This window comes from Hoplias malabaricus, chromosome 17 (genome assembly GCF_029633855.1).
Source record: "Hoplias malabaricus isolate fHopMal1 chromosome 17, fHopMal1.hap1, whole genome shotgun sequence".
In the NCBI taxonomy this organism is placed as follows: Eukaryota; Metazoa; Chordata; class Actinopteri; order Characiformes; family Erythrinidae; genus Hoplias; species Hoplias malabaricus.
In genome coordinates, this window is record NC_089816.1 from 27,515,723 (window position 1) to 27,539,454 (window position 23,732).

Consider the following 23,732-nt stretch of genomic DNA (forward strand, 5'->3'; position numbering starts at 1 on the left):
AAAATGGGTTGGGGGGGAAGCCTGCAGACAGCAAAATCCCAGACATTTTGTGCTACTCTCTGAAGCGAGTAGTTAACAGCATGGTAAGATTTTCTGGAAAATGTTTTTTTTTTTTTTTCTGAAGGCATCTACTATTAGAAAACGGGTGGTATTTTGTCATATTTAAGATAATTCTATTTTAATAACAGCAATTGTTGAAACATAACACATCATTCTGAGTTTGATTGCTGCTTGTACCAGGCTGATAAAACTGAGAAATTAATTCTGGTAAGAGACATCTGAGACTGCAGCTAAAGGCTAAGCCAAAAATGGGGACAATTAAGCAAAACAAATGACTTCAAGAGAGGATACGGTCATGCTCTCTCATTCTCTAATGGCAAAGTGTACTCTGTGTGTGTCTGCAAATACCTGCCACAAATCTAACTAAACCTATTCATAGTAATAAATATTTTAAAATGGCAAGCATCACCTATTTCACATTCATTAATGTGGCTGATCTGCACACTAAGCTTAGGTGATCAGCACATCACACCCTCTGCAAGTCAGGTGTAAAGACCCACTAATACCCTTGAAAATGTACAATAGTGGCAGGATAAGCCGCTAATGCCTAGACAGACAAAACAGTTCAAAGCTGTCTGCATTGCAAAAACACAGCTCTCTTTGGGCTGTTTTGACAGGCTGGCCTAAGCCTGACATGGCGCTTTCTTCACTATCCCCTAAATCCATTTCGACACTTCCCTGCGGGCCATAGCCTAACCTCTATTCGCTTCTACCTCAATCACCTGCCCACATATCTCTCCATCTCCTGCCGTCCAATTATCCGCCCAAATATCATCATTTATTCAAGCCACTTGAAAAAGGCAGAGAGGTGCCTTGTGCAGCACTTCTACAAGGCTTCTAGTTCATTAAAAGGGCTCATCAAATATGCACAGGAGACAGGCATAAGGCCAAATTTACACTCTCGCACACAGACTCAAAGACACACACACACATACCCAAAAAATAATAAAATTAAAAAATGGCAAGATAAACACTTTTCAAGGATGTGTTGCATTAATGTGGGACTATGTACCTGACTTTCTGGTTGCCTTCTAATAACACCAAGCTAAAAAGCAATATGCCATTTTTGAGGTTTCATTCTGCAGCCACCGAGTTACGTCTTGGTTATTAGGAAGGTTTAATGGTGATACTTAAGAGTGTAATTTGTAGAATAAGAATTACACTTACTTCATGATGTATTTGGCTCTGTCCACTGTCTGGGCTTTGACTTTAACCAGTAACGGGTGGTTGCTGTAAGTCTCATTCTTCCATTGCCCATAGAGTCGATACCTAAGAACAAACAGAGCATGGAAGAATTCATAAGGGGGCAAGAAGATGTTAATTTTACATATTTACATGTATATATTAATATTTCAATAAACAAATAAATATTTATTAAACTCGCATTAGATGGATTTTTATTATGGTAAATTAATCAAGAGTAACAAAGCACAGGCCTATTTTACAGTGCAGCAAAATTTTATGACTACAAGCTGCAAGAAAAAACTTGACAAATTGACGTTGATTGTGAGATCCAACTCAACTCCCTTTGTTCATCACGTTTGCCGGAGTGTACTGCAGGGCTGTGCTGAGCTGAACACCACAGCGCAATCACTCAGAAAACCATTCACAGGATTTACGCATATGAGGCTTATCTCAGCCTGGCAGTGACATTAGCCAGCATGATAGTTGGAATTGCCAGCTTTCTTAAGTTAGCCTTTAGTTTGCCTGTACCATACCATGCTTATCACGCCCTGATACACTAATTGCTAATTTTTGGCATACTTCCAGGCGAGGCAGTGGTCCTGTTGGGCCCTGCTGGGCATAGCATAACCAAGTAGGCCAAGTTCCCCTAGCCAACAATTCATATTATAATATTGCCTGCTTTTTATGTACAGAAGAAAAAGCCAAGGAGGCCATTCGCAACCATTGGTGGCAGACATGTCACAATAGACCTAATATCCCTGTGTCCCTTGTATTTTCTTTTAATTGTAGGACCATGTTTTTATTTTAAAAATCTATATCTTTTAACTGTGAACCCTCAATCATGCACAGAATTGTGAGCAATATTTGTTATGCCCCTGTATGTGCCGTTCCATCCCTAGTAACAATTCAACTACAGCCCTATCCACGCCTCCGCTTCATAACTGGGAACATGTGATAAAGTTCAAGTGCAGTACCTGTACTGGTAGGGGAAGAGCTTGAAGAAGCCCCAGAGCTCCTCAGACATGCAGGCATTGCATTCCATCAGTGTGAGGGAGGGCAGCAGCACCTGGTCAGAAATACTGAGAAAACAGCTGAGCAGGGAGTCCTGAGAGATGCCGAGACAGAAAGAAAACAAAATAACAGGAAAGAGAGCAAGAGCGAGAGTTAAAGAGAGAAACATTTACAAATAAAAATATGGACCACTCATCTCATACAGATCACCTAATACACATCAGCTCATTTTGCCTTTGTACTCTTAAGGCTTTCAAAGTTTATTTTCTTAGTGCGCTTAAATAGAGCATAGGATAAAACAACAGAATTAAGGGCTTCATTAAAACATTATTTTGATGATGGCAAATACCAGGAGAATGGGATCACTGCTCGCTTGGCACAGCAATATATTGTTTTCACAAATAACTTCACGCAATGCACATTTCGATAATTACCATAAATATGCTGCATGGCATAAATGTTTCCAGCCTCAACAGAGGCACAAAACAAAAATGCGTTTTCACGCTACTCTGAAGCTCTAAATCAAGAGGGGATACGAACAAAAAAAAAACAACAGAAAAAAATTCATCACATTTTACGCAGCACATACAGACACTGCCTGCACCATGTTAATACACTGGACAGCGAGTGCTGTTTTTTTTGATGCATAGCTGTTTGAAAGTACATTCTACTCCAGCTAAATCCCTGTGATGATATATGTAAGCATGAAGTGACACAGAAAACCATTTTTCTTCAACTTCTGCTTGATTCACTTCAAAAGGCAGTGCTGCTTTTGTTCCTCTGCTACATGCTTCATAACTTTCTTTTACTCTCCCATGACTCACCATTTTGTCCTTGGCGTCTTGCTTGCTTTCACTTTGGTACTATGAAGCAGAAAGGAAGAGAGGGAAGGGGGGAGAAGGAGAGAGAGAGAGACATCATTCAAATGCAGATCAATACTGGCTTACCACACTACATCCTACTAAGGCTGCAGAGTTAAACCAGAGCACACTACTTGCTACATTTGAACAAGCTTAATCATACAGAGTAGAACTGATCTTCACATTGTAATGCTGATGCCTTTGCCAGAAGTTGTTTGAAGCCAATTGTGTGTCAACCTGAGACCAGCCTTGTAGATCCTGTTTTATAAGTAACAGATTTAGACACAGAGGTGGTCATAAAAGGACTTGGTTTCATGACTTCTTCTTGGTGTGTTCAGCTGAAAAATTTATAGAGCAGAAGGCCTTGGCATGTAACTCCTGTCCCCTACCTTTCATCAAAGTGATAAGAATATGCTAAACAAGAACAGCTATTTACACAAGTCTGTAAACAATTAATGGGGCCATTAGTGCATCAGAGGATTGAGATTAGTGCAAGAGCATCGAGACAATGAGGGGAGTATGTGCAAGTAAACAGATGAGGCTGTCATAACACTGGTTCTGGCAATAAATTAATAACACTGCTAATAACAAAAACAAATTAACCCCTCATCACACACAGTTATATGGTGTTACATACTAATGACAGTAAATCAAATAAGCCTGAACAATAATTTCTTCAAAGAGAACTGTGCAATTACATGATAAAACAGTGAGAGGATGTATGCTCTAGTTCAGATGAGGATCTTCTGAGCTATAACATACATGGCTGAAAAACAAGGGCTTCATGATTTACTGTTGAGAAGAATTAAACTTCTCAGAAAAGCCAAACACTGAACTGTGCCCCTCATGGCTATCCAGGATTGGAGCTCTTCATTTTCAGTACAATTCATCACCATTTCTGGCTGTGCCTCACCTCTTTCATGAAGCTCTTGCCTAGACGGACAATCTTAGCAAAAAGAATGGGGTCGTGGGAGAGGTGCGGGCCCAAGTAGCCCAGCATTATGAAAACATCCTTAGAGAGGTCCTCGAAGGTTTCCACTGGAAGAGGAGCTTGTTTGCTCTGAAGAGACTTTGCCAGGCAGCCTTTTGCGCCCTTAGGTACCCCGGCCCTGCAAAGTAATACAGAGGATCTTAGAACTGAAATGAGTGCTGACTTTTATCCACTGTTTGATTTACCATATAAATTCATTTGTAAGTCGAGATGTTTAGTTATGTATCACTTTTGGTCTGTGTTTATTTTCACTGCGATCTCATGAATTTGTGAGGAGAAACAGCTAAAAAGAAAAAAAAAAATTATAAATTTTAAAAGTCACTATTACCCACCTACACGAGAAGAATAAATCCTAATTTTTTTAATCGTTTACAGTCACTAGTTTTCAGACCTGTTTTCAGCACACACAGACTTTAGAGTTGGCAAATTGTGAGGAAACATTTTCTGAATTTTATAAGAAGTGTATTTTTATTAAAATTGTGAATGCCATCTTTAATATGGCCAATAATTTGGTTACTAGTGCCAAAATTTTAATAATTTTTTACTGTGCCAATAAAGGGTTGTGGCACAGCAGGTAGTGTCGCAGTCACACAGCTCCAGACTCACTGCGGGTTCAAGTCCCCCTCAGGGCGATAGTCTGTGAGGAATTTGTTGTGTTCCCCGTGTCTGCATGGGTTTCCTCTGGGTGACTGTCTGTGATGAGTGTGGTGTGTTCTCCCTGTGTCTGCGTGGGTTTCCTCCGGGTGACTGTCGGTGAGGAGTGTGGTGTGTTCCCCCTGTGTCTGCGTGGGTTTCCTCCGGGTGCTCCGGTTTCCTCCCACGCTCCAAAAACACATGTTGACAGATGGATTGACTACACAAAAGTGTTCATGTGCGAGTGTGTGAATCGCGCTGTGAAAGATAGACACCCTTCCAGGGTGTGTTCCTGCCTTGCGCCCAGTGATTGTGGATAGGCTCCGGACCAACAGAGACCCTGAATTGGATAAGCGGTTACAGAAAATGAATGAATCAATGTGCAGATAAATAAGTAATAGTTCTAAGATCTGGATCGGCTCAGCTTTTGCAATATTCCCCAAACTGAATGTCAGTTTATTCAGACTCCTTTTAAAATATTTCAGAAGCTTGTTTGTTATACTTGAATTCTGCTCACTTCGAGCTCGTTTGTTTACTGTTCCACTGTAACTGAATTTGACACAAGCCTGCAGCTTCTGTAAAATCTGACAAAAAAAAATATTTATATATATATATATATATATATTTTTTTTTTTTTTTTGGTTTAGCCTGTATGTGTTGAAGTTAGTAACAATTATCCCCAGCATAACTTCTCTCATTGTTCAGATGAACTGTGTCAATCTCCAAGTAAAGTTTGCATTTATCACAAATGTTGGCATGAGCACATGCGTCACAATCTCTCTGTTGTTGTTTAAAATGCAGAATAAACAGGTGCCAGTATTCAGTAAGCTGATATATTATGACCAAGTATCCACAGTAACATTACCGACCCTTTACAAAGCCGTGAAAACTTTTCACCGCAGTTTCACCACAAAGTGTTTTGCTGAGGTTCCGCAAGTCCCCACTACGCTGTCACAGTCTGATCATGTGATACAGTCCCTCCTCAGAGAAGATCAGAGGGGCAAGCGAACAGTCACACTGCGCAGACACGGCATGGCAGAGAGAGAGACAAGGTCCCAGCACACTTTCTTTCATCAAAAAAAGGAGAACACTCACATCCCACCCAGCTTGAAGGAGGAGTAGATGCAGGATTTCAAAAATACATGCCAGCAGTCGAGGAATATTAAGTTAAAGCCCCAAAAGCATAAAAACAAAACATAGATATGTTTTTCAAGTAACTTGAGGCATGTTTACATATAGATTTACTGCAAAACTATATGTATAATTGGCTGAAAATCTGTTTAAAAACCATTGCACATTAAAGACTATGAGATGAAAAATAAGTTTAAAAAAATATATATATTTATGTTATGCTTTCATTTCTTATCTTTTTTAACGTTCCATAAGTATATTATTGCACATATTGTGCATGTACAAACACTACTATTTTAAAAGTTAACATTTTTAGCTTTAAAACACAACTTTTTAAAATCCAAATTCATGAAAACACAAGGTTAGTTTATTATTGTGTTTGGTCTTTCTCACCACCAAGTAATATTAAGTGTCAAAGGTAACACATTAATAATGTGCTAATCTACCACAGTATTAACAGCACTCAGAATCATATTATGCTGATCCTAGAGAATCTCTGCCTTTCCTTGCTGTGCACTGCACTACATGGTTCTTCTCTCTTATTATGAACAAAAAGTTAATAATCAAGCAGAGAAGTGCAGCCTGCTCTTTGTTGACTGGCTAAACACAATGCACAATCAACTGTTATATATTTACCGTATTTTCCGCACTATAAGACGCACCGGATTATAAGGCGCACCTTCATTGAATGACCTATTTTAAAACTTTGTCCATATATAAGGCGCACCGGATTATAAGGCGCATACAATAGACGCTACAGTAGAGGCTGGGGGTTACGTTATGCATCAATTAGATGGAGCTGCGCTAAAGGGAATGTCAACAAAACAGTCAGATAGGTCAGTTCAACTTTATTAATAGATTACAACCCAGCGTAGTTTAAGGTAAAACATGTAGTGCAATGTTAATATACCCCACATAGTGGGGGGGGGGGACTTTTCCTCGATTCAATAATAATAATAATCACAATATAGTAACACTCGAAATAGTGCAAAGCGATAACAATATATCAATAACTCAACGTTGCTCAAACGTTAAAATCACACAACACACAAAATAAACACGTAAAGCTCACTTTACTAAGTTATTCCTCCAAATGTAGCCATCTCGCTTTATTCCCTCAGAAACTCTGTTTAGTCTTCTTTACTTGGCGTAGGTCATCTTGTTGCTTCCTCCACTTTCGCACCATTGATTCGTTAATGTTAAATTCTCTTGCTGCTGCTCTATTCCCGTGTTCTTCTGAGTGACTGGTCGCCTTGAGTTTAAACTCTGCGTCATATGCGTGTCTCCTAATAGGAGCCATTTTGGGGTCTTTACATAAAAAACAAATGGAAATGAAATATATATACAGGTATATATCCAGAATGCACCGCGCGCGGAAGAAAATGAAGTAGGCGGCTGCTTACCGTAGTTGCGAGACCTGTTGTGGCTCAATATTGGTCCATATATAAGGCGCACCGGATTATAAGGCGCACTGTCGGCTTTTGAGATAATTTGAGTTTTTTAGGTGCGCCTTATAGTGCGGAAAATACGGTAGTGACTTTTCATTTATTTGTGTTACCTTTATGTTTCTACAATGTTTTCTTGTTAGCTGTTAAAAAAAGACCCAAATTCAACAGAAAATTTAAAAGGAAATCCAAGAACCTGTATTCCTATATAATCTGCATTTTTGTATAAGAGCCCATGTCTTGGAAACGGACAAACAACAAACACGGAATAAAATGTAAATTAGGGAAATGTAGTGCTGGGCGATATGAGCACAAAACAATATCAGGATTGATTGCACATTTTCCCAAGATAACAATTAATGAACAATATATTTTTATTATAGGTCAGTGACGAAGCTTGTAAATATGCGCCAGTTTTAAAGCTGCTTGAGTCGGTCTGTCATCTTCTGCATTTAGGTTCTCCTACATGCTGCTTCCATGTGTTAGAATCTCACAGTTAGATAACAGAATTAAAAAAAATAATAAAAGAGTTTAAAAAAAATTATACAATCGATATAGACAAGATTATGTCGATTAGAAATTCTGAATGCCGATTTCAATTAATTTCGATTAACTGCCCAGCCAAAGGTTAATGAATAGTTGAAAACTATTTATACAATCTGATGGCCCACAGTCTTTCTCCACTAATCTCCATAACTATATTCACTGATTTTACATGGGTAAAATCTTTATTTTGGGGCAAAATATGAGCAAATAAAACAACTGAGATTAATCACGCTTACCCACAGAAATCGCTGCAATTAATTATATTTATTTTAATCTTTCCGCACCATACCCCTATTAAAAGTAAATATAACTTCAAATAGCAACAGTTCTAAAATGCCTATGCCTGAAATATTACTCTTAAACATAGTTATGAAGATCTAATCATTGTATTGCTGCTACCAATAATGTGTTTTAAAAATGGGACACATCAATAGCCATGATAATGCGAGATGTTACCTGCGGTAGAGCGGCTCCAGTATGAGATGCAGAAGTTGGCACAGTGCAATGGCGATGGCCTTGTGGGAGGTGGCATAGTAAGGTGGCATCTGCTCCATGATGCTCTGAGCATGCTGCCAGTCACCGATATTCAGCAGGGCCTCCAACAGGCCCAGCTTCTGGTTATCGGGAGGCTGGGAAAAGGAGATGAAGGAATGCAGAGGTGAGGGGAGGGGAGATACATCTTCACATATGGCAGACAGGGCTACAGCAGAGCCAGGAGCATATGGAGGGACTAATCATTTATTTAATCATTAGTTGCTTTTCCAGACATTATTTACTTTGGTTAAAAACAGAATGAGATCCTATGGGCCCTCTTGGCTCAGACATGCTGTACACAAGTTAATGCATTCAGTGGAAAACTTTGTATCAGTATCAGTGATCCAACTGTGGTGATGAGGCTATCAGTTCAGTTAAGGCACAGCTTACAACTAGTCTAGTTGCATCCACATTACCTTACGCTTCACAGAAATATTTTTTTATAACAAGATAGAACAGTCGGTTGCTATTACCCTTTAATGTAGAATTTCTTTTCATGAGAGATATTTAAGCAGAGATTTGTTCAAGAATATTTTTAAGAAGGGCTTTGAGCTCATCAAAACAAAAGTTGTTTAATGTTTTTTGCTTAAGAATTGAGATTAAGTTCCTTTCAAACATTCATTTTTACACAGCTATTTACCAGCAATTAAATGGGAGCATTTAGTATAAACATGAGCTGATGAGGAAATTCCTTTAAAGCTGGTAGTATACCTTCATGAAACCTAGTACAACAGGCAGGTAATCACAAGCATGGCTCACGTGTGATGCATCAAGTTCTATCAACCCTGCACTGGCTTCCAGTTAAAACGTGCAGTGATCATAAAATTCTTTTGTTGACGAATTAAGGCTCCTTTCTTTAGAATGTTCTAAGTGGTTTATCCACAGCAGGAGAGGTCCCAATTGAGAGTGGTTCTGGATCCCTATTTTAATTTTGTTTAAATTCTGTATTCTATAAATTTTTCCTGAACTAACAGCGGATGGGGACAGGGATACAAACACACAATGAATGAATTTTATATTAAATAAGGAAAATAATATTTCTCTTATTGTCATCTATACAGAAAGACACAAAAATATATATTTTTGGATATATTTCATACTGAATACTTAATTTCATTATTTATATATAATTAAATAAAGTCTTATATAAAATATCCACTCATCACAATGGGCTATAATTGTCCTGAAAATTATTGATGACAAGTAAATAACTTATGAAACATGAATGGAGAGCACTCGGGGTCAGACTGTAACTTGTAGATACAATGGCTGCAATATATTTTGATTACACGCAAATCAGCTCACAATATTCACTCACAAATGCATTCAAACACATTTAGTCTCAACCGGGTAACACTCTTTTTAAATGCATACGTAGACCATTTTAAGATATTGGATTCCTTTTAATACCAAGTATTTCAGACAAAGACATTATTCAAACACAAAATACATCCCCGCTCCCTGTTATACAGTATCGTGCCTACTTGGACAGGAAAGAATCAGAGCTAAATAAACTCGATCGAAACCATTATTCATCAATTCCTGTGAGGCAAAAGGCCAATCTATTGCAAACACACTACACAGCCCCGCGGTGAAGGGACAAGAGTGGAAATGGCCTCGACCTACCACAGAACACCAATTAGCTTCAGCAATGAGCCAGCTCAAATTTGCAGCAGACATTGATTACACGACCCGGGCCCATTTCTTCAACGCTTATTAAACATAATGCTTATGCTACACACTGCAGAGACCCCCCAGGCACAATCAGGCTGTGTGTACGAGTGTGTGGAGGTGACTTTAAGCACGTGTCAACCTAGTCCAAGTTGTGTTACAAGGTTGTGTTTTGCAACAATGGGGATATTTGGAAACATCAGCATGCACCATCCTTGCCATCAATAAGTGCCACACAAGCTTAATTAATGAAGCCCAAAATTAGGGACAATAAGAGCGAGGTTTCAAAACCAACGTCTTCAAAAGAAAAATGTTTAATTAAGGGAACTGGGAATTAGCTAAGCAGGGGTCGACATTTCCTATTGCCTGGTGCCCGAGGCCACATCGTTTTGGCCACTAAAAATGCAAAGACTGTGTCCTAAGGGCCACTTGCCTTTAAGATTTTCTTTTATTTCTAACAAATTAGAGGACCAGTTTAATGTACATACATCCACAAGCATGTACCATTAATAACTAAACAAACATTTCCAATATGATCCAGCACTAGATCTACTGCCTGTTTTATTGGACATGAAAAATAATTACAAACTCAGCTTTTGTCTGAATTTGCCTGATTTATCAAAGCAAACTATTACACGCTTTTTCCTGCTAAACTACAGCTACATCTTTGCCTGCTGTGATGTCTAGTTTACTAAATTATGGCTTTATGGACAGTGGCTGTGCTCACAATAAAAAGTATCTGAAGATAATTGAAAAAACATTACTGATTAATGTGAATGCATCATATGTGATAAGTATCATTAGAATATTCTGGCCACACATTCATAAATTTTGTAACAAGACTCACTGGCTTGGAGGCCATAAATATTAATTTATTTGTATTTATTTATTTTTTTTTACTACCAACAAAATTCTAAAGGTATATTTATGCATATGTATCCTTACTCATTTGAGAGCATTTCAAATTAAATGTTTTATGTACAAGCATGCCCTGTGAAGGACTGGCGCCCCCTCCAGGGTGTGTTCCTGCCAATGTTTCCAGGTAGGCTCCGGACCCACCGCGACCCTGAACTGGATAAGCGGTTAAGCGGTTACAGAAAATGAATGAATGAATGTACAAGCATAAAAATGACACAAATTCTGCCCACAATTCCCCTAAAAATGTACCCCCCAAATATGCAGAAATAAATATCATCAAATCAATTACTTAAGTAAATAAAATAATATTCTGGGTTAACAGAACACCTTTTCGCTCTTCTCCTCTTCCTTGTCTTTGTCCTTCTCTTTGTCATCACTCTTCTCTGAGGGCACAACCACCATAGTGAGCTTGCGGGCAATCTGCTTGGCCTCTAAGATCTCCCTCTTGTGCTCCTCTACAATGGTAGAATCTTGGGGAAGCAACTGTGAGAGCAGAGGAGGAATAATTGCTTGATTTGTCAACAACCCACTTTCAATTACCATGGCAGCTGTACTTTCTAATATAGTGTTCAGACATGTCTTTTAACTGTTGTTGATATTCAGACATGTAAGTTAAATAAGAAAATGTTTGACATTAGAAAATCTAATTTTCTAAATGAATTAGCTGCCCTAATTTCCTGTCCATTTTTCCAAAACTTCCTCCCTAGTACACAGTCATATTTATGACAAGATCTCTTTATTAGGCAGAAAACAAAAAGACACTCACATGTACATAGAGGTCCTCCAGAGCGATGAGATTGTGTTGAAGGAGAGCTGCTGCAACATGATACAGAGACGATGGCGTTTCTCCATTAGGTTCCTGGGTAGAGAGGGGAAACCCACACACACGCAGCTGGTTACTTCCAATACCAACCAAACTCAATGTACTATAAATAAATATGCAACCTCTCACACACAAAAACATTTGAGAGCTTCTGCTACATATTGTAAGGCAATAACATATGATTAAACACATTAACACTGAACAGGGTGATGAAATCTTTGACATATTTCATAGCAAGGAATGAAAGAAAACAACCTATATCATTTCTTTAAATGTATCCCCTTTAATTAAAATACAGATTTTAACTAATTAACGTCACAATTGTAACATTACTGGTAGAAGGCCAATCACCCTACTGATATATATTTCTACAGATATAAATAATGTTTACGTGGTGTAAAGAACCTGTAGATGAAATAACAGGTTGTATGAGTATGACAAACTAAAAGCAAAAGTTAAATCAGTCAGTCAGTAAGCACATATGCCTCTTCTAGGCTGCCCGGCAGGCGGTCCAGCAAAAAGCAGGTTACTTGGTGTCCTTTTTCTGTTGACTTGAAGACAGCAGTGTTTCCTCTATTATTTAGTTCAATAATTAAAATAAAAGCTAGCTTAGAGATATTTCTTATTAACCGTAACTAACAATTGGATGACACCAAAGAAATTCCCAATAGTTGTAGTTAGCATTTCTACATAATACACTATCAGTACTGCAATAAGTGTTCAGAAGCAAAAATAAAGGTGTACTCAAGTTGACTAGATTAAGATGCTTTGCTTATTCAAAAAATGCATTTTGAACAAGGCCTCAGGAATAACTTTGATGATAAAGAGCAAATCTAATGTTTGTAAGATGTAAGAGTAGTCAACCAAGTAATTATCTTGTTCCAAAATAAAAAGTCAATTTCAAAAACAAGCTGGCAGCTGAAGCACAAAAATGTGACAAGGCATCCCAATTTTCCATGCACTGTCATGGTTAACGCAGGCTGGCAAACAAACCTTCCATTTGCATTTAATGCATCATGTGTCTGACAGGACTCTGCTGGCATCCAGCTCAAAGGAAAAACAACTGTCTGAAGGCTGCACTTAAACTGTTACTGAAACACTTCAATATAGTCATTCTATGTCTACAGGGTATTTTTTTAATGGTTAAATACGCAAGTGCCCCATTCTGGCATATCCATTTTTGAAAATCAGAAACTCACCTGATGGAACTTGAATTTGAAGCCGAGAATGTGGCACAGGGTCTGGTGCTCACACATGTAAGACTTGATCAGAGGAATGAAGAAATCATCTTGGTCTGAACGGCATTCATATACTTCCAAAATGATGTCCAGCACACGGTTTGGGTCCAAGTTAAAGCAACCTGCACAAAGGGAAAATTTCACTTTTGTATGCAATTCACATGTATCCTCTATTCTGAAACTAAATTTAAACTGGACACACACAAAAGTTGCTCTAGTTGTACACTTATTTAATAGTCAATTTACTCCCAGCACAACAGATGGAAAGCGACAGCGATCGCGTCCAGTCCATTATTTGATAGCCTCATAATTTAAAAACTTTACTATTAATTAATAACAATGGAAATAATTGTATTACCATGCCCTGCCTCATACCCAAAGAGTTATTACTGTAGTGATCATTGCTCATCTGGTCAGATTGCTTATGATTATGACTTTGTAATTACTTAAGGTCAGGCCCCCTATTATAGTCAAGTGCAGAAGTTATTACTAATCAGTGTCACAGAATATACATGGTCTCCTCGAGACATTACAAGGCAATGAAATCTGAAGAGAGCATATGGGTCGAGAGGGTTATAATGAGGGACTGTGGAGCATGGCGCATACCTATTAAAGACTTTATGCTTTCCAGAACGAGATGGCTGGTGACATTGCCTGAGAGGTCCTGGCCCAGCTCTGTCACTAGCTTGGCGTAGCCTTCATTCTCCTCCCGTAACAAGTTGAACTTCTGCTGCTTGTAACTGCAAAAGAAGGTGAAAAGATTACAGGAGCTGCAACACTCCTAGATATTGAGCACTTGCAGCAGGTAACAAAGACAATCTGCTCCAATGACATAGCTGTCCTGTCATGCCTAAGACAGGCCCTATAATATAAAGGACCGACCAGCATGTCTATGAGTTGGCATCAAGAAGAGGGGTGCAAAAGCTAATGGTGTTCTTGTGAATTTGACAACACAGTCCAGTCACTGAGGACATAAAACAAATTAATCCTCCCAAGATGCATTAAACACTTAGAGAGTGTGAGGGGTGGGTGACAAGCACAGCCCCAGAAGAGAGGTAAGCGGGACGCTCCAAACTTAAGAACTCTTACAAACAGACTCAGACAAAGACACAAAATTAATCATTGTCAAGAGAGCCTGGTGCAGTGCTTTCCATTTAAAATAAAATGAGGTGGCAGACAAATTACAGTGCTGCAGCAGATTCTTGAAACTCACACACAAGACAGCACAGAAAAATGAACAAGAGTAAAGCAGTAGATGAAGTGAATACAACAGAGCAAAATTAAAGGGCCTTGCAAACATGAAATAAAAAATAAATAAATTAATTAAAAGTTTCGCTGGTCAGTTTAATAGCTAGCAGTGGTGTCAGCAAGAGTTAGTAAGCCAAATTTACTACTTAATTAAGGAATGTAATCATAACTGAAAATCTAAAGTTTTTATGTATAAATTACATAATGTTTCCCAGTTTCAACTGCTTCCTGGACATAAGCAAAGGATAAAGACAGACGTGAGCAATTTGGAATTTATTATAAAAAGGGCAAAGCAAAAATGAGAAAAACAAACTGAGACCAAGCCAAAGAAAAACTCCAAAGCCCAGAAGGACTAAATCGAGAGGCAAAAATAGAGAAAAACTAAGTGAGAATTCTGTACACATGAAGACAAAATAGAAGAAAACATCCGGCTGAAGGAAAACGTGGTCGTTCTTCGCATCATTACCGCCCTAAAACAAGGTTTACCACAGCGCCGCACCTTCTTCACCTGCTACAAGCGCAAAGAGCTGCTGTGACCTGCCCCAAGCGCAGTGCTGCTTTCAATTGTAGCCTATTAAAGCACAAAACTGATATTAAATTGACCTCTTCTCGTTTTTTATTTCTTTCAAAACACTTATTGCCCATAAATTTTATATGTTCTCATAAATGTATAATTGTGTTAAAACATTCAGTTCAGGCTTGTAGTTATTTGTATTCTCTCTATAATCTTTAGTAATAATTTTAGAGAAGTGTGTTAAACTGCAAATTTCAAGTAAATAAAAAGCAACAAAAGCATGCAAAAATTCAAGCATGGTTTTGCCTTATGCCCTCAGAACAGAGGGAGAACTAGGAGCGCACATTTTCTGTGGTAAGAATCATAGCTGGTACTTGGAAGTTTTGGTTTGATAATGTGTGGTACTTGGTCTAAAAAGCCTGAGAACCACTCGCTTAGAGCACTGCATGAAAATGATCTTTAAAATGTAATGTTTCTTGTTTTTGACATAAATCTACCAACCTCATTTCCAAAAAAGTGGGGACACTTACTAACAGTGCAATAAAATATATCTGTAATTTGTTAATTCACTTGAACCATTATTTAACAAATCAAAAGACCAAAGATTTACAAAGATTTTAATGGCTCTTAAGCCTGTTGGATAAATATAAATTAATTTAGAAAATGATGCCTGCCACCCAAAAAATGGGGCAGAGATATATTTACCACTGGGTCACATTACCCTTATTATTATACTATTTACTTGTGAACTGAAAGTATTAGTTAATTTTGCAAGTGTAAATTTTGCCCTTTCTTGCTATAAACAAGAGCTGCTCAACAATCTCTTCATGATAAGCCATATATTTTCAATACTTTCAAATTTCAGACATGTTCACAGTTCTTTTGAAATAAAAATGTGAGTCCTGGGAAAGAAGTCATTTTGACAGCAGCATATTTTTCTCCATATTACCAATATAAACCTCTGCATCAGTGGTACCGTTATATATCTGCAGATCAACCATACACACCGCATTCCTTAAAACAAATACTGTTTTTTGCACTTTTTATTGGTAACAGTCTGGATGTCTTATTTGAGATAATCTTATTTGAGAAAAACATCTGTTTCAGATGTTTTTGGGCTCCGACAACTCACAAAGTTTGCTGTGAAAAATAAATATATGATTTCCTTTTGCATCATACAGTTTCAAATGGCATTTCTTGCTGTAGCAGCAGGTTGTGTTAAGTAACAATGATGTTCCAAAGTAATCTATGCCCTTATACACGCTGTACCAAATCAAAAAATCATTATACTGCATTAACAATAAAAATATAATGAGTAACTGCCTACAAAACAACTGCAAATTAGCCACAAAGTAAGTGAAATTCTAAACTCCAATGTGCTGTGCCAAAGCGCATATATTCAAAACAAAAACCAATAGCTTATTGACATAATCGTGCTTGGGCTCTGAGCATTAGCGCCGTTATGAGTGCAGGCCTGTAGAGGTACTGGGAAAGGGGGAATATTACTGGGGTATGGTACAAGGCAACAGCCCAAGTGTGAGTACAGTCTAAAGCAGGGGTCAGCAACCTTTACCACTCAAAGAGCCATTTGGACCCATTTCACACAGTAAAGAAAACACTGGGAGCCACAAAACCCTTTAGAAATTTTAAATGAAATAACACTGCGCATAACAGGGTTTTTTTGCCTTTGTGCTATGTATAAACAAACTTTACTGTGTTACATTTATGAAATCAATGAACGACTGCAGAGAAAATGAAATAACATTTCTGCATGCAACAAAATATTTTTAACTCCGAAAAAAGACGTTGTGTTGACAGTTAAGTAAATACTCAATGCCTATTTGAGTCCTTGCAGTAATGGAAAAAAAACGCCGAACTTAAATTATCCACTGGCAGCAAACAAAAACGCTGTCCTCTCTCTGCGTGCCGTCATTATTTTACTGGCGCCATGCAGTCAGCTGTCAAAAAGTTCAAGAAACCGCACGCTGGCGGGTGTCGCACATTGGAAGTTGTGACGTGTATTAAGAGCGACAAAAATATTTTAAATATTAAAATATTTTAGATGTTACAAGATCGCCATAATCTTCATAAAATTACATTTTGAAAATGAACGAACCAAAATAAAATGCATTTTAATTAAATACTCATTAATTATTTTCAAAAGTTGAGCCGCATCAGCGGGATCAAAGAGCCGCGGGTTGCCGACCCCTGGTCTAAACAGTGCCCTATTCACTGTATAGTGCACAGTTATGGGGTTCCGGCATTTTGTGGTAGTGTCCAAAAACAGTGCACTATTTTCAGTGCACTCAAACAATCCCACTACACACCACAATAAGTATAGTTCAACCAACGTACCCTAGCAATTCCAAAATTTGCACATCATTTGCTTCCAAATTCCACAAAAATGTACTTTAAACATCGGAATTTATATGAAACTGCTAATTCTTATTGAACAAAACAAAAACGGCAAATCAAATAAATTTTTTTTTATTAAAAATTTAGTATTTAAAATATTTCAAGTGCTTTATGTATCTCATTTATTGGCCTTCAATAGGGCATGCCTCCACTGTGAATAACTGCCTTAGGGAAATTAGGCAGATTGCTTATCCGAAAGAATCTGTAGAATGAGTGTTCATTATCCTGAAAATTCTGTGTGAGGCAGTCAAGAGAATGTACACTCTTCTGCCTTATGTAACTTATGTAACTTTCCCACTTAAGACTTTAACAAAAGTTTGTGTGCTAGGGGAATTTACTCATCGCACCAGCAGTCATGTTCGGTCCAGTTAAAGCATGCTCTACAGACAGACAGGATGTCAAATTCCAACACACAAAACCCATCAGGCCACTCAGAAGTATGAGAGAGAACTGCAACTGTGCTAAGGTTCAATGTTTGATCTGATGCCCTGTTGCGGCTACTCTTGGCAGAAAAGTGGTACTCACAATAGCTTTGTCTTGATTTTGACAATCTTCTGGTTGAACTGCTGGGCTTGTTTGATCAGACCAAGGGACTCCAGGGTCTCTGGGTCGAGTCTCTCTTTCAGTACAGCATCAGGAACACAGAACTGCAAATCAAGAGACAGCAGACATGTATATGTAGGTAGGTAACATGTAGGTAAGCTTGGGCAATTTTACAAGTGTTTTCCACTGCCAGTATTGTATTACTGTTGCATTATACCTTTGTAATATTACTCAGTGGCTCACTAAGCATTTGCATAATCAATGGATTGTGATTTTTAATATCACTGATCAAAAACCCTAAAAACCAACAGCATTATCAGGCAATAAATATAAAAACACAGCATTTTTTTACTATGTTCATAGCCATTATGTGGCAGTGTTTTTGGTGCATTTTAAAACACAACATATTGATAAACACCTGAAAAATTTAATATTGTGACAGTCACATCCTTATTTGTAGCATTTTCTAAATATGCTGTGCTTGAGGAATCAGAGACTTCAACAATGCACAGGTGCCACTTAGGGTAATGGCCTTCAAAAAAGTGCTTTAGCTCTGTTTAATTTAACCCCACAAACTCTTCACTAAAGATGTAAGAAATATAACTCAGACATCAATAACATTACCTGTTCTGTTCGCCTGTCAAGCTTACATTGATTTGTGGACCATTTTAAAAAAGTGACGGATTTATGACTCATTCAACTAAGAGTAGAAATTATCCAGCCCTCCGCTACAAACTGTCTGCCTCTCAAACCCATTGTGCTCTGTGGCAGAACGAAGACGAAAAATGAGCGCCAGCTCAAGGTCTGTCTCAAAAGCCTCTCCAATCCCAACGTGAATGTGCGACTTTCTCTAGCTCAACTATTTTACATCTAATTATAATGCAATGGTCTTAGCTCCCAGGAGGAGTCAGTATTTTCTGGGGAGGAAAATGGCCTTTGTGAGCAGAGTTTAATTCTCCACTGGAGGACAGAATTTAGGTCACTCAATACCCTAATGCAGTTAATCTTCAGAGCAGAGGGAATTGTGCCGCAAGCTTACATATGCGCTGCAAAGAAAATTATTTACCAGAAAGGGCCAGCTTCCAGCTGCTGTTGTAATTTGCAGGGTTTGGCAAGTGTATGTATAAGGGTGTCTTCTTTACTAGGGCAATGCTGCCACTCTGTGGCCATGGCTAGTTCTGTTTGAACAGTAAGGAATTCATTACTGCACTGCAGTGAAGATAACAGCATGAGCCGCACATACCATGCATGCTCCCACCAGCTGGGTAAAGTGGTCACGCTTGTGTTTATCCTCCAAGCAGCCAGTTTCAATATCTGCAAATAAGAGGAGAAAATTAAAAGCGATGTGGGCTGACCAAAGAAAAATGTTCATGTTCAAGAAACTTGAAGTCATTTAAACACATTATATTTCAATCATAACAATGATCAGGAAATGTACAAGATTATATCAGATATTAACATTAATATTAATATAATTCCTAAATTTCCATGGAAAATTTAAGGATTATGAGAAACTACAAAACTGATTAGTTAAAAACCAGAAATGAATATGAATATTCCACAGCTTCCAAACAGAGAATGCGCTTCTCATTGGTCATTACTTTTACTTAGCCAATCAGCAGCCACACTTAGCTGTCCATCATTTAGTGCTGCAGCCAACAGAGTCACATTCCCGTCTATAGGGGGTTTGTTGGTTTTGTGGCGACGCTGAAACAGGTCAGTGCTTAAAAAAATAATAATAAATAAAACTTATTTTAGCTGCGTGTCTCAAAGAAACTACATTGAATTTTTCCCTCAACACATCTGTGATGGCAATTAAACTGACTGACTTTTAGAATCTAATTAATTCTTTATACATATAAATCACATTAGATAATTTCATATAAGATTAAAAAATAATATGAAATTATGTATATGAATTGTTTGTGAAGACAATTTGTTAACATTGTTGTTAAAAAAATTAAGCAGCGCTTGAATGCAGGAAGTTTGTTTTTTAATGCGAGTTTATTGAAATGTGCACTGTGTACTATCTAGGAAAATCTAAGTATCAGATCAGATCAATATTTAAAAACTCGTAACGGGATCACGGCGAAAAAACTTGATCAGGACATCACTTTCTTAGACATACAGTTTGATAATTACGGTTAGATAATGCAGCATTTTCCTTTTAGTGAGAAATATAAAACACCAATATTTTGATATTATATTTTGTTATGGTTTTCATACCATCGTATATCACCCTTTTTTTGCGTTATGAGTTTTTTGTTCATATTAAATTGAGCAGATTAAAGTAATGTTGAGAAAGGTGAGGCATTCTAAACATTAAATTGAATAAAAAGCAGTGCTTGTTGTAAATTAGGGGATACAAACTAAACATTTTAGGTTTACATCTCAAAGATTTAGTCTGTTCTATTTCTGTAATCGTTTTGTCTATGGGCTAGACGATAAGATCAAAATGAATCAAATCATGATATGGTTCTTAATTACGGTCAATGAGACATAATTTCCGATATCAATATAAACAACATAAAACTCCCAGAAAAACTGCCAAGTACAAACCTGTTACATGACAACACAATCAAACATAAACCTCTTGGCTTTGTCAATATTAATATTTTTTAAACTAACTTTAAAATCAAGTGCAATGGACTCACATGAATGTCTGAATGATACTGAAATATTGAAAATGTCTTTAAAAATCATATCATTGTTACTGAAACATTTCATATTGTGATAGATATTGTTACTGAATTATTGTCCAGTCCTAGTTATCTATATTCTTTTACATTTTTGTGGGGTAATATCTGACAACTGTGAACATGAATTCGGAAATATTGTAAACTTTAACAACCCCTACATAACATATATATAGTCATTAACAGATGTTTGAGAGGCCTGTGTCAGATGCATCTTTTGTGTATTTTCAAAAAGAAAATAATTAAGTACACATCCTCTAGAGAGAACTCATGTCTGCACATTTTTAATGTGACTTGTGAAAGAAATCATAAACTAAACGTAGCAGAAAAAAGCCACATTTTTATTAAAATCGAATAAAAGCTGTAGCTGTTATTTGTAACTGTAGATTCAAGTTTTCACTTCTTTGTTGTTCTTTTCTTTTTATTACCTTTAATTTTCATATTTTACCATGAGATCTCTTTTTATTACATTTAGATGATTCTAGGGTTGATATGCTTATTATTAAGGTCTAATCAACAAATTTTTTGTGGTGATCTCAGTAAATCTACTGCCAACAAAGTAAAGAAATGATTACTCTTATGTATCAAAGCTCTGACATGAAGGAAACTTAACTTTGGAGTTCTTGTTGCATGCCATTTGGAAGCATTTTTTGAACAAAATTTGAACACAGTGCTGTCAGTCATAATAAAAATAAAATAATAATAATATTAATAATATTTAGGATGATCAAATCTTTAGCTCTAGGCAATGAAAACATTTTCTGTCTTCTAAGTAAAAAACATTTTAGGTTCAGTGGAAAATCCTTTGAGATCAAAGATGCCAGGGGGCTCAATTATGTTTTGAGAGTAAAACACACAACCAATGATCTAAGCATCATAAGCCAGGAGATTTGCAGACGCAAAGTGTACATGCGTATTATTACTGTTGCAGTGCATGAACACCTGAATCCAATCTCAGATCACAAATTAGTGAATATAAGCTACTTACCTAATACACAGAACACATCAGCTAAAATGGAAGGCATATCTTCTCGCAGTTCCTGAAACAGAAGCATAACACGTTTGTAAACTGTTTACATCAATAAACAATGATTACTTTATAGTAGAGTTGGACAACATGGCCAAATTTATATCACAATATATTTCTAAATTTCGGTCAATATGCTATAATATGATAGACATGAACAATAAAAAAGCCACAGAAAACTGCCAACAACTGAAAGCAACATGAAACAAACACCATCAAAAAATAAATAAATAAATAAAAAAACTCTTGGCTTTGTCAATATTAATATTTTTAAACTAGCTTTAAAATTGAGTGCAAGTTACTGATGGCAGTGCCCTGTAATGACCATCAGTCAATGAGAAATTATATATACATACATACATACACACACACTGATACCATATATACATTGAATCATTGTCCAGCTCTACAACACACCAAATACAAGCACATGAGCATTCCGCTTTTAAAAGAAAAATGTCATGAAGATATTGACTATAATTGGCGATCTGAATTGGTAATTTAAGTACTTTTTTGACTTACTGGAAAATTGAGCTTCATGTAAAGCCCCCTAGGATCACTTGTTCACTTTAAATAGTTGTAGTGTGATAGTTCAAACAGTGGACATGAGGCTAATACAAAAGACCAAAAGACTGCACTCGTAGGAAGCAAAATGAAAGGGGTAATCCATCAGTACCAGGCTTCAGCTTTGCTTAGAACGGTAGTTTCATCATTCCTGATAAAGTGTCAACAGTGGCAAAACCAATCTGTGCAGTACTTTCGCTTCACGCACCACAGATGAAACAAGCAACTATCGCAAGAACACACACCCTAGATCTGAGTTTTAAATTTTTTAAAAGAGACTTTGACACCTACAAGACATCAGATTTTACATCTTTGCCTGTTTGGCAGCTTTCTGTAGTACGTTAAAAACAAAGAGTTTAGAAGGAATCCAATTTATTTCACTGAATGCTTTTGCTTGCTGAAATATCTCTTCTGCAATAAGCGAAGGGCATTTCCATACATCACTGAAAACGAACACAGAAAAGTCATATTTCCACAAGGACTAGAAGCAAAGATTTTATTCTAGCCAGTGTACATTACTCCTGATTGTCAGCCTATGATCATATAATACGTGTGAGCTAACTGAGCTGTGTGCATTTCCTGATATATCTTCCGACAGCCACTAAAATTCCCCAAATCTGGCAGTTACAGAACTGCTTTCCGTGACTCAAGACAGTTGAAAATATCACACCCACACATACTAACCACATTGCAGCATTAAGCATATCACATCTTTCAGCACCAGTAATTCAAGCTGCACAGATAAGGCTGCACTTTTTTCCCCAGACAGGCCAAAGCATCACCTCATACAGTGATATAACAGCAATATACTGAATAATTAATGCACATTCCTGCAAAATTTAAAAGCAGTGGAATTCAAGCAAAACAGCTAACGGGCTGTCCTACCCAGTGAGAAATATTTCATATTATGTATTCTGGTCTATCGCCCTACTTTGCTTAGGTAGATACTGAGTGGAATTGGACAACTATTTCATAAATATAATTTAAAATATAACAGTTAAATGACACACCAGAGGAAATAAAATGCATGACTTGTTATATTATGAAATAACAGTGTATCTGCTTTAGGATATAGATTTTAACCTCACATATTCACTTTGTAGTTACAGATCAATACGTAATGTATACGTTTTGAATGTCTTAAAAAATTTTAAAAGACCCTCTCTCTTCTGTTTTTCAGTTATGGCAAATGTCATACTCATGATTATCTTTAATCAATACAGTTAGTAACAATACAGTTATTAAGTAACATTATTACTCATTAGCCATTTTCAAATATGAACTCCAGAACATATAAAGATAATTTCGGTACTGCTCAATCACAAATTTTAGCATACATAAGAAGATTGTGCTTGTCGGAGGAGTTCTCACAGCTGAAAATGTTCCACGCAGTTTAGGTTTTGGGCGGCACCTGTGTACTGCAAATAGGAGGCACAGCATAATACACGGAATTCTCCAGAACATTACAAGTTCTATTCAAACACTGGTGCACTCTGGGATTACCCAGACTTTGTACTGGGGGCTGGCAGGTTTAAATCCGGGTAAAGATAGGGTAATGTCCAGAAAATTTCTGGTTTACCATGCATGCATTAAAGGGTTTCTAGACTTGCAGTTATTAACGGCTGTAAACAATGGTGCTGTTACAAAAGACAAGAGTATCATAATTGTAACTAAAAATT

The 23,732-nt window shown here is 37.2% G+C and overlaps 1 protein-coding gene across 1 annotated transcript in view; it reads right to left on the reverse strand.

Moving 5' to 3' along the window:
• The window catches only part of thoc2 (THO complex 2), a 70,635-nt gene that overhangs the window by 39,722 nt on the left and 7,181 nt on the right, over positions 1-23,732 (reverse strand). Inside the window, exons 4-15 of the mRNA XM_066648878.1 lie at positions 21,451-21,502; positions 19,010-19,080; positions 17,749-17,870; positions 13,653-13,786; positions 13,008-13,168; positions 11,752-11,844; positions 11,313-11,468; positions 8,319-8,491; positions 4,030-4,225; positions 3,081-3,119; positions 2,220-2,350; positions 1,228-1,329 (exon numbers count right to left, since the gene is read on the reverse strand). Of these exons, the coding sequence (XP_066504975.1) occupies positions 1,228-1,329; positions 2,220-2,350; positions 3,081-3,119; positions 4,030-4,225; positions 8,319-8,491; positions 11,313-11,468; positions 11,752-11,844; positions 13,008-13,168; positions 13,653-13,786; positions 17,749-17,870; positions 19,010-19,080; positions 21,451-21,502 (1,430 nt within the window). The remainder of the gene's footprint in view (positions 1-1,227; positions 1,330-2,219; positions 2,351-3,080; positions 3,120-4,029; positions 4,226-8,318; positions 8,492-11,312; positions 11,469-11,751; positions 11,845-13,007; positions 13,169-13,652; positions 13,787-17,748; positions 17,871-19,009; positions 19,081-21,450; positions 21,503-23,732) is intronic.